Source organism: Malaclemys terrapin, chromosome 18 (assembly GCF_027887155.1).
Source record: "Malaclemys terrapin pileata isolate rMalTer1 chromosome 18, rMalTer1.hap1, whole genome shotgun sequence".
NCBI lineage: Eukaryota > Metazoa > Chordata > Testudines > Emydidae > Malaclemys > Malaclemys terrapin.
The window spans coordinates 24582376-24593142 of NC_071522.1; the positions used below are offsets into that span (position 1 = coordinate 24582376).

The window sequence follows — 10767 nt, forward strand, 5'->3', positions numbered from 1 at the left end:
GGCATTCGGGGTGTGCGGGCGGGAGGGAGGAGGCAGCATGAATTGCATGTGGGAGATTCATTCGTTGTTTGTGTGACAGCACAAACTCCCCCTCATCCCAAAACCTGGTCCCCAAATGAGCAGACTGGAGCACATCACACTAAGCAAACTGGTGCCACGTTCAACAAAATAAACAGGTCCCATCTCGTGTCCTTTGTTGCACATTTCGATGGGGTGTGCCAGGTGCTGGCAGGTTGCAGGGTCGAGAAGCGTGCATGCGGGTGAACCGCCTGGGTGCTCTTTTCCAGAACTATACGGACGTGGAGCTGTTCCCTCTAATGCACCAGTTCCTGCCCCCTGTATCCCAGCCAGAGAGCTGGGACACAGAGAGCAGCTGCCTTGACAGTCGCTGAATGAATCCAGTTTGATCCTCTTCCCTGTGGGACAGATGCAGCAGCAGCGCCGTCTCGCTCCAGCCCATCCCACTCAGGTATCTCCTCACCCGGCCGTGACCTGTCGGGACAATGGCGGGAGGAGGGGTTCAGTCTCTGTAACCCCACGTGCTAAGCAGGGGTTAGTGATACCAAATGGAACTGAAAGTCCAAGGGGGGTGGGGAGAGGGGTTCCCACCGGGTGTGTGGGTTTTGGTGAAAGGCGCCTACATTGGGTCTGCCCAGTGCTTAAAGACAGAGCTGACTGGACTCAGCTGGAAGTCCTGGTTTCTTCTCAGTGATCCCTAGAGCTGAAAACACTGTGAAGCCGGTTTGCCTGGGCACCATAGAGCCGGTGCTGTGGTGAAAGACAGTACAGGGGGGAGCAGCAGCGAGGTTCCCCCTAGCCAGGGAAGTCACTAAGAGCTGGACTCACTCCGGGCTAGAGGCCCCTCACAGCATGGCATCGCAGCTCCAGGCAGAGACGGCAGCATGGAGCAGCAGCGGTGCAGAGCAGAGGCAGAGGCATCCCTGGCCCACCCCTTCTCTCCGTGGGGCAGGAGGCGAACACACACCCCCTGAACCCCCCCCTGAACTCTCAAACTCTGCTGAGCTGGGCCCGTAAACTGGGTAAGGGGACAGCAGAGGGAAAATGGGAGGGGTGTGCCAAAGGGACATTCGTCCATTGGACTCTCTCATCGCAAGCTGGGAAACTGAGGCAAGGGGCTGCTGCCCAATGGATTGTAGGGCGGGCGTTTCACTCACAGTTCACATACTGCTGAGTCACTTTGTGGTGGTTTCCCCAGTTCATGCTGCGTTTCTTTCTCCTCTAAATAAAAGTTCTCCTGTGTTAGACACAGACTCAGCGCTCGCGACGGGGGAACAGCTGCCTGTTAGGGGCGTGCTGGTCAGTTTCCCAGATTTCTGGGAGGGGCGCTCCAGCTGGTTCTGCTTTGCAATGCTAAGAGGAACCCCGAGATCCTGATTCTCGTCCTTGTCACTGCCAATACCACCTGGAACAAGCGTTACACCCCCATCCCGTTCTGCACAACCCCCGTTCCTGCCATCTCCTCTGGCTTGATCCTCTCCATTTAGTGCGTCCTTCGTCTGGAAGGCCGATGGTACGGTAATGCCGCAGAGTCCCACTGAGAAATTAAATCCCTGGCTCACACCTGCCCGGCTTCAGAAACGTTGGCGTTCTCGGCGAGGAGGGAGGGAGCCCAAGAAATCTGGAATCTGCGGTAAATAAAGGATGGGCAGACGTTCCGGAGGGGGCTCCCTCCCTGCCCACAGGCCAGGCTTGAGGCCAGCGGTTGAGAAAGCAAGATAAGCTGGGTGTGGAGTGGCGCTTTCCCCATAAAGGCATGGAGCCCCGGCTCTGGTTTCTGATGTGGAAGTGGGACGCTTCAGGTTGCTAACTCGCCCGCTCAGCTGCAGCGTCGGGATGGGTGAGTTTTATTGAAATGCCCAGTATTTCACACAGCCTGGAGATGTAGGGCCAGAGCCTGGTGGTGGGCACCAGAGCCCCAGGCGGTGTGGGCACGTGGGGGAGGTGCAGTGGCAGGGCATGCTATGTGGCCCCTGTGGGACACCATGTGCCCTGAGTGCCCGGGCACAGGAAGGAACGTGCCCAGACAGACGCAGTAACTACCGCATAGAGAGGGGCAGCCTGCACTCCTCTCAGTGCCACCCCTCAGCCCGGGCAGGTGCACAAGGGGGAGGGGAACCCTGGTGCATCCTCTGCTTTCCCGACCCTGCCTGGCCGAGGCACAAGGGATGGGGGCGCAGTGAGGTACATGCTGCTTTTCCTTTGAAACGGAGCAGCATTTCCCCCAGCAAGTGCATGCTGCAGCATGAGCCTGGCTAGCTAGGAGTCTGGCAGTGCCTCCTGGTGGGTAAAGAGTGCCCCCGGGGCCATGGGGTACCAGGAGCCTGGCGGGGATCCCCTGCCCAGCGCTCTGCTGGACCCTAGGCAGGAATCCTCCCGCCCTGCCCCAGGTTCCTTTGGGCATTGGGGCCAAAGTACTTTAGAACACAAAGGAACTAGCATAAACCATGTTTTAAAAATGGGGAAACTGAGGTATGGTGCAGTGTAATGAGTTTTCCAAGGTCACAAGTCGAACTCAGGCCCTCTGTGTCTTAGACTATTAGAGTGTGTGAACGGCTGCTAGCTGGCAGCGTCCCCTTTCCTCTGGGGCGTCAGGAGAAGGGGAGGCGTGTTTTCAAGGATGAGTGACTCCAGATTGGTATTTCACTTCAGTTCCAAACATTGTAGTTCTGGCTTGTCAGACTCACTGAAATCCTTCTCCTTTAAAGCGTTAACCCTTTGCCTGCCATGGGGTTACGCCTCTCTCCTCCCTCTCACAAGGATACCTGAGATTGCTGGCAGCGTGTCACAGTTACTTGGGCTGTGACATTGTCTGAAGAATTTGGGGTCCAGGCAGCTCCAAAAAGAAGGTGTTTCCAATGAAATCTGTCTGGGGATCATGTCTGGGCAAAGTGTTTCCATTGCAACAGTGTGTTTCTGTGTGTCGTTTACACGGTGTTCTCTCTCTCTCTCTCTAATTCATTTGCACGTTTGTATCACGGTCACTTGTGGGGTTAGTTGTGGACTTTCTAACTTTGCAACACCACATGAATACAATGATGGCTGACAGAAAGCACGGTGCCGGACTCCAGTGCGGCTTTAGCCTGTTCTGGTTTGACACACACACACACACACACCCTGCCCGGCCCGCCCCGCCCCACCCCGCCTCAGCCCACAAAAAGCCACCATTTTGCAACTGTCATGGGCCAGCAGCAGCTATAATCAAACTTGGGACCTCTGGAGCTTCACACATGAGCCTCTGCTGTAGGGTTCTCAACCTATTTCCCATTGGGGGCTGCATATGCCGTGCTCTGCGTTATGTGGGCTGTAGCTACACACGATGTAATACCAGGGCTGGGATAGATATACCTGGGGGGGTGGGCGGCGGGTGAATGAGCTGGTTTCTGGCCAAGAGTCTGGATTGCTCTGGGCTGCTGATCCCGGCAAGGTCATTGTGAAGATGGCCTGGGAAAAGCATGTGTGGGGAGGGGGAGGGGTGTCTATGTTAATCCCGGCTGAAATAAATGGCCATGCCCTTGCTAGGGCAGCGCTTACAGTGCACCCCTCAGGGACCCGGCTCCATTTTGAACTCTTTTTGGCCAGGACTGTGGCCCCTGGCGACTCTGCCCACTTTAAGCCTGGCCTGAGCTGGGCCCACAGAACAGCTGCAGTGTCAGCAGCGTGTCCCCCTCTGGGCTGCTGGGCTGCAGTGCAGGGGGCAGCATGCCTGGCGTGGGGCACACAGCAGCTCTGTGCCCTGGGCCCCTCTCACCTGGCACTCATCTGAGGGGGGCAGAGCCCTGCCGGAGGCTGCCCAGCTGCTGTCTCTGTGTGGGTGAGCGGGCACTGCCCTCCGGCTGGTGGTAGTGACTGTGGACGGGGGGAGCTGGGACAGAGGGGGTTGCTCCGAGCAGCACTCCCCTTGCAGCGGTGCAGCGGGGGGAGAGAGGAGGCAGCTCCTTCCCCACCACAGGGAGCGCACCAGCCGGCCCTGACCCGCCCAGGACCCGGGAGCCAGGCCATCGGAGCCGCAATCTTTGAATGGTTTTTACCATGCAGCTGGGTCCCAGCTGTGTGCTAATCGGGCCGGCTGCAGAGACGGAGACAGTGGCCGGGCCGGGGGAGAGGTGAATGGTGGGCTTCACCCCCGTCTCCAGAGACTTGGGCCCACCCCGCCCATGCTGAGCCCCTTTGAACATCCAGCCATGCCCTGCGGTGCCTACCTGGGAGCTGAGCTCTTCTGAAAATCTGGCCCAGTAGTTGAGCCCTCTGAAAACTCTGGCCTTAGCGTCTAAGGGTAACATTTTCAAGAGTGGCTAAGTCACTTAAGTACCTAAATCCCAGTGACGTCTAGTGGGATTTAAGCACTTGTGAAACTCTCTCCTGGTCTCATGTCCAGCGGTTTCTGTCCCCTGCAGGGTTCCAGTCCAGCTCTCTCCTGCTTCTGTCTGCGCTGTCCATGATGGCGCTCCTTTGCGTAGCCCCCGTGCAGGGCAACGGGGCCCTGGCCCACAAGAAGGTCGAGAGGGGTGAGTAGAGAACCCGTCGGAGAGCTTCTATCATCTGCCATATCCGAGATCAGGGCATCGTGGGCCTGATTCTGCTCCTCTCCCCCATGCCGGGGTCACCCCTAGATCCACTTATCCACTGAATGCACCTTCCAGCCCCCCCGCCAGCGCTGGACCCAAAGAAACGCTGAGTTCTCCGAAGGGATCGCAAGGCCGGCCTGCGCTAGTGAGCCCACTACTCCCATTCGCAGGCCTCCAGCGCCTGGGAATGGGCCAGCCGGGGTGCGGGAGGTGCTGCTCGACTGGCTGTTTGCTTTACACAGCTTCGTTATCCCTTTCTCCGGTAACGGCTGCCAAGCTGCCGGCAGTGACTGAAGAGCGCTGGTGCCAACCGCAGGGCAGCGTGTGGGAACCAGGCACCCCCCCAAATTGGCTGGGAGTTCTACCCTTCCATCTCACCAACTCCTATACTAGGGCTAGCCCCGGCTAACAGCTGGGGATCTCTCGCTCATGCCTAGAAGCCTTGCCCCCAGAGTCCAGGCAGCAGGGAGAGCCAGTTCCTCCTTGTCAGGGGTTTTCATTCCCTTCTCCCAACACCTCCAGCGGCTCTGGGAGCTGCTCAGGGGCTTGCCCAGGCAGGCAAGGGGCCGAACCAGCTCCAGAGGTGGCCCTGAGCCCCTGCCCCCGCAGTGCTCAGCAGCTCCTCCCCCTCGGCTGAGCTATGGGAGAGGGGCACACAGGGGGATTGTCTGGGGGGTAGGGGAGCTGGGGGGCTCAGGCTCGAGGGAGGACCCTGGGGAGGGGAGGGGCAGTATAACCACAGTGCTCTCATTCTACCAGGATAGTTCGGGACAATTTCTGCCCCAAAGACAAGCCCCTCGGTAGGATGTCTGGAATTTTCAAAGGCGCCACAGGGAGTTGGGTGCCTAAATCCCACTGAATTCCAATCACAGTCGGGTGTCAAACTCCCTTAGGCTCTTTGAAAACTCCCATTTAAATTGTCACTGATGGGTTTCATAATTGACATTCGCTGAGATGGATCTGGCAGCGTCTCCCCCACCCTCCCCAAACGATTTCTTTAGCAGTACGGACTCAGGAAGGATACAGAGCCTTGGTTTACACTTGATTCATCTCTTCAAGGTTTCTTCAAAACCAGCAGAGCAAGAAACTATTCTTATTTTATTTTATTGGTAAAATGAAAGTGTAAGATCTGGAGCGGGATTCTGTGGCCAGGAATGGCCGGGGGGGATTCTGTGGCTGTAGTATTGTGAAATACACAGGACCTGCCTCTAAAAACCCAGCCTCCAGTTACCCCAGGCTGATTTGATCGAGCTAGCTAGCTTTCACTCCCCCACCCCCACCTGCCCCCTTAACCTGATGTTCGTGGCATTTCAGGGTTCCCCAAAGACTGCAGCAACATTCCCAGGGACAGCCCCAGCGGGGTCCATGTCATCCAGCCGGCAGGGTCTCCCCCTCGAGTGGTGTGGTGTGACATGGACACCGAAGGCAAAGGCTGGACCGTTGTCCAGAGAAATTCTTACAACACAGAGATCACCTGGAAGGAGTCCTGGAGCACCTACAAGTACGGCTTTGGGAACGTGCAGCAGGATTACTGGCTGGGCAACGAGTATCTGTCCCTGCTCACACGGCAGAACATCTACAAGGTCCGCTTTGTTGTGGAGGACAAATCCAACAACACCTGCTACGCAGAGTACGACATCTTCAGTTTCGAGGATGAGCCCAGCGGGTACCTGCTGAGGCTGGGCAGGTACTCTGGGGACGGCGAGGACTATCTCACCACCTACCACTCTGGCCTGGGGGGCATACACGACAACATGAAGTTCAGCACAAGTGACAAGGATCAGGACCAGGCCAGTGGGAATTGCGCAAGTAGCTATGGAGGCTGGTGGTACGACAAGTGTCAGAACGTCCTGCTCAATGGGAAAGGCTACATCTACTGGGCAGGGTTCTGTAAGAGTGGGGAGTGCAAGTCTTCCCTCATCCTGGTTAAGCCAACAGACGTGTGCTGGGTCCGGCAGGAGGAGCCCATCCTCCTTGGGAGCCGGCGCCGCTGAGAAGGGGAGACAATATTAGATCAGACACGGCGCGCCATCCCCCACCTAATCAGTGCAGTCCCTGCAATGCCTCCACTCTGCTCACTCCCTTCCCTGTTGGCTTCTGCACGCTAAATCCCCTGGAATAAACGCTGAGAGCTGACCCCGCCGGTGCGTTCGAATGACACGAAGAGTGTGATTGGTGTGTATAACTGGACCCCCGCTTCCACTCTGCCTCGCTGGAAGCCATGTCACTCACTACGACTTTAGACCCACATTAACCTCTGCTTCTCCCAGCCCTGCCACTGCCCCTGGGCATTAGTGATCAATGAATCATGACACTGGATTTCTAGCAACTGTCATTGAGCATTTAAATGGGGGATGACTCAAAGCCAGGACTTTACATCTGAATCCTGCATGTATTAGCAGTGGTGAGTTTGGGTTCAAAAACCTGGCCTCTGTGTTTTTAATAAATATGGTTATTACATGAGAAAACATTGCAACAGTAATTAGTTGCTGATAAACCACTGAGATTAGATAGACGTGCAACGAAACCGCACAATAAAGATATTGGTGTCCCTCTTCAACTCAAGGGGCTAGTCAAAGTTTGGGGCCCTGGGGATGTTCCAGTGGGGAGCAGAAATTGGCAAGGGAGTCTGGTAATTTTTTGATGTCTTGTTTATTGACAAGGAACATACAGAGTCCTGCTTCTCCAAACACAGCAGGAACCAACAGCAGGGATTAGCCTCCCTGCTCTCAGCTCCAAGCCTCTTTAGCCAGCACCTGGCCCAAAAGCTCTCTATGCTCCTCCCACGATCACACCATGCTCACAGGCTCTGCTCGGCTTTCCTGCTCTGCCTCCGTGTCCTGGCTGCACTGCCCGGCTTGTCTCTGTCACACACGCACCAGCTCAGAACGACACTCGGTGGCATCCTCTGCCCACCTGGGGCTAGTTTCTGGGCACACGCCATCATGGCTTGTTCTACACGAGGCCCCCTTACCTGTTGCTTCCAGCTGTCTTAAATGAAGAGTGCATCCTCACAGCTGTGTCAATGAGATTTTAACTCCACCCATCACATGGTATAATCCAGCTCCTAGCAGTGTATTTATCTGTCAGGCTGACGTCCTCTGAGCATCTCTGAGCATTTCCTGCCTGTTTGGCTTCAGTCACTTCAATCAAAGTTCATTGTGACCAGATGCTGAACACCATTAATGCTAACAGCCAGGGGCAGGAGCACCCCCCCCCCCCCCCGAACAGGGAAAGAACAGGCTAAAGAATAACGCCATGGATTCAAGTCAGCTGGGCCTGATGAAGTTCACCCTCGGGCAGGGCTTCCAAATCGTGGGCTGTAGCCCAAAGATGGGCCATGACGTAGTCCTGGCTGGTCCACTGGCAGGGTGAAGATGGGGGGGAATGTGAAGGGGCATTGCCCCCCCCAAACTGCATCTTTCCAGTCCCCTCCTGACCATGGCCCTTCAGTGCATCCCCAGGACACAAGGCCCTGTCTAATTGGCCTTCCTGACAGAGCCTGCATGGAGAGCGTGCATAGGGGGGAGTTTGGGGGGCAGGTTTGGAAAGAGGGATGTTTTCAGGGGGAGGGAAGCTGGAAGCCGCTGAGGTGCAGCTGGAAGGTTTCCTCCACCCTCCTCAGCATCTGGGGTGCAGACAGGGGGGAGGGGGTTGCTATTTTGTAGTTGGGAGTATCAGGGACCCCGCCCCCCCATGCACTAAGCTGTCCCCTCCATCTCGGTTGCTGGTGGTGAGGTGGGGGTGTGCTGTTTTGCAGTGGGGGAGCGGGGGATCCCCCTGCCCAGGGCACTGACCTCTCCCCTTCCCGCCTCCCATCTCCGCTGTCCGTGCTGGGAGCCATCCCCACCCCCCACTCTGCCCATTGCAGGCTGCGCTTGGTGCCCTCCCCAGCCAGCCATCCCTCGCCAGGCTGGAGCATGACGCTGCAAGCGGGGACATCCTCAGCCTGTCCCGGGCAGCCAGCTCGCTCAGCCGTTTTGCTGACTGGGGGCTCCCTGCCAAACCCAGGGTTCCCCTGCACCATTCCCCCCAACTTGGGGTCCCACCCACACCCCAGCTCCCCCCTGAACATGGCTACCCCTCCCCTTCCAAAACAACCTGAACTCTTCATACGCCACAGCCCACCCCCGCCCCTCCCCATGAGCCACCTGGCAGCAGTGCCCTCCATCGGACCAAACTGCTCTCCATGTCGCCCTCCCACCCCCACCCCCCAGGGCCAGGCTGGCGCTCTCTGGGGCTGGACCCCGGCTGGGACTGGGGTTTCATCACTCCTGCTTCATAGATGTATACAGAGCACTGTATAACCAGAGTTGTCATAACTATAAAGGGAAGGGTAACAGCTGTCCTGTGTACAGTACTATAAAATCCCCCCTGGCCAGAGACTCCAAAATCCTTTTCCCTGTAAAGGGTTAAGAAGCTCGGATAACCTGGCTGACACCTGACCCAAAGGACCAATAAGGGGACAAGATACTTTCAAATCTTGGTGGGGGGAAGGCTTTTGTTTGTGCTCTTTGTTTGGGAAGTCATTCGCTCTTGGGACTGAGAGGGACCAGACATCAATCCAGGTTCTCCACATCTTTCTGAACAAGTCTCTCAGATTTCAAACTTGTAAGTAAACAGCCAGGCAAGGCGTGTTAGTTTTTACTTTGTTTTCTCAACATGTAAATGTACCTTTTACTAGAGTGTTTACCTCTGTTTGCTGTACTTCGAATCCGATTTCTAACGCAGCGTTTTGCTCTGGCCTATTGCTCTTTAAGTTTGATTACCCTGTAAAGTTATTTTCCATCCTGATTTTACAGAGATGTTTTTTACCTTTTTTCTTTAATTAAAAGCCTTCTTTTTAAGAACCTGATTGATTTCTCCTTGTTTTAAGATCCAAGGGGTTTGGATCTTGATCCACCAGGAGTTGGTGGGAGAAAGAAGGGGGGATGGTTAATTTCTCCTTGTTTTTAGATCCAAGGGGGTTGGATCTGTATTCACCAGGGAATTGGTGAAAGGTTTCTCAAGGCTTCCCAGGGAAGGGAATCCACTTGGGAATGGTGGCAGTGGACCAGATCTAAGCTGATAGTTAAGCTTAGCAGTTTTCATGCAGGCCCCCACATTTGTACCCTAAAGTTCAGAGTGGGGAAGCAGCCTTGACAAGAGTCTAGTGACTCTCTCACCCTGGGCTCTCCCCAGTATAGACTCTTGTTCACACTAGTCAAATGATGTTCAAATGCTGAGAAGGAGCAGGGAAGAGGCACAGAAATGACTTGTGGCCTGGCCAGCACACCTTCGAGCAGGCAACCCGAGGGGCTGCAGCTAGTCCCCTTGACTAAGCAGTTCCGAGCTCTGTCATTAAGGTCTATAGTCACCCAGCAGGAGGAGGTAGCTGCATTTCAGGTTTTTGCTCTAGCAGACAAAGGTGTAAGGAGAGCTGGCAAAGCTGATGTTAGAAACATTGACACTGGAAATCCATGTAAGTGTAGAAGAGTGACGGAACCAATCGTGCGGGGACGTGGGAATTCACTCTCACCTGGCCTCTGGGGATGGAGGCAGCACGTGGCTGGCACTTCTCGCTCCTGCCGTACGAGGGGCAGGTGCTGCTACCAACTGCTCCCCCTAACCCCGCCCTGCTGCGCTCTGGGGATGCTGCCCTGCTGTGGAGCTCTCAGGTGTCTTGAACTGGAATTTGTTTGGAGAGAAACTGCTAAGGAGCCTTATCAGCCCCGAGCAGAGAGTACCTGGGAGCCTGCCTGGGTCGGGCGGGTCTGGTACAGCCTCCCCCAGATAAGGCTCTTCCCTGGACCTGCCACCCATTGGAATCTGGAACGATTCCCTCCGAGGTAACACCCAGGGCAGCCAGGGCAGGGCAGGGTACGGCCTGCTCCCCTGGAGCGTTAGGGCTTTCAGGAGTCAGAGGTGCCAGCGGAGCAGGTTCTACGTTAAAGCAGAGAAGGCAGTTGGGGGGCAGAGGAATTGGGTGCTTTGCCATTGCACTTGATCAGCTCAATTGGAAAATTCTTTCAAAGGAAATCCAGATGTATACATCTGACTGGGGTACATACACGTGTCTCATGTGCACATACACGTACACACATACATACGCACATGTACACATACATATATATACAAAAACAACAAAGAGTCTGGTGGCACCTTAAAGACTAACAGATTTATTTGGGCATAAGCTTTCGTG

General features: G+C 55.7%; 1 protein-coding gene across 1 annotated transcript; it reads left to right on the forward strand.

Moving 5' to 3' along the window:
- The first annotated feature begins 1758 nt into the window (after positions 1 to 1758).
- On the forward strand, positions 1759 to 9441 carry LOC128825795 (fibrinogen-like protein 1-like protein). The gene is made up of 3 exons (XM_054008587.1): positions 1759 to 1858; positions 4416 to 4526; positions 5901 to 9441. The coding sequence occupies exons 1-3, from the start codon at positions 1855 to 1857 to the stop codon at positions 6578 to 6580; spliced, it is 795 nt and encodes a 264-aa protein (XP_053864562.1). The 5' UTR covers positions 1759 to 1854; the 3' UTR covers positions 6581 to 9441.
- Positions 9442 to 10767: the final 1326 nt, after the last annotated feature.

Excerpts from the sequence above, each read along its gene's own strand:
- LOC128825795 (XM_054008587.1), top strand. Across the intron at positions 4,527-5,900 it reads CCACAAGAAGGTCGAGAGGG|GGTTCCCCAAAGACTGCAGC; the intron begins GTGAGTAGAGAA and ends GTGGCATTTCAG.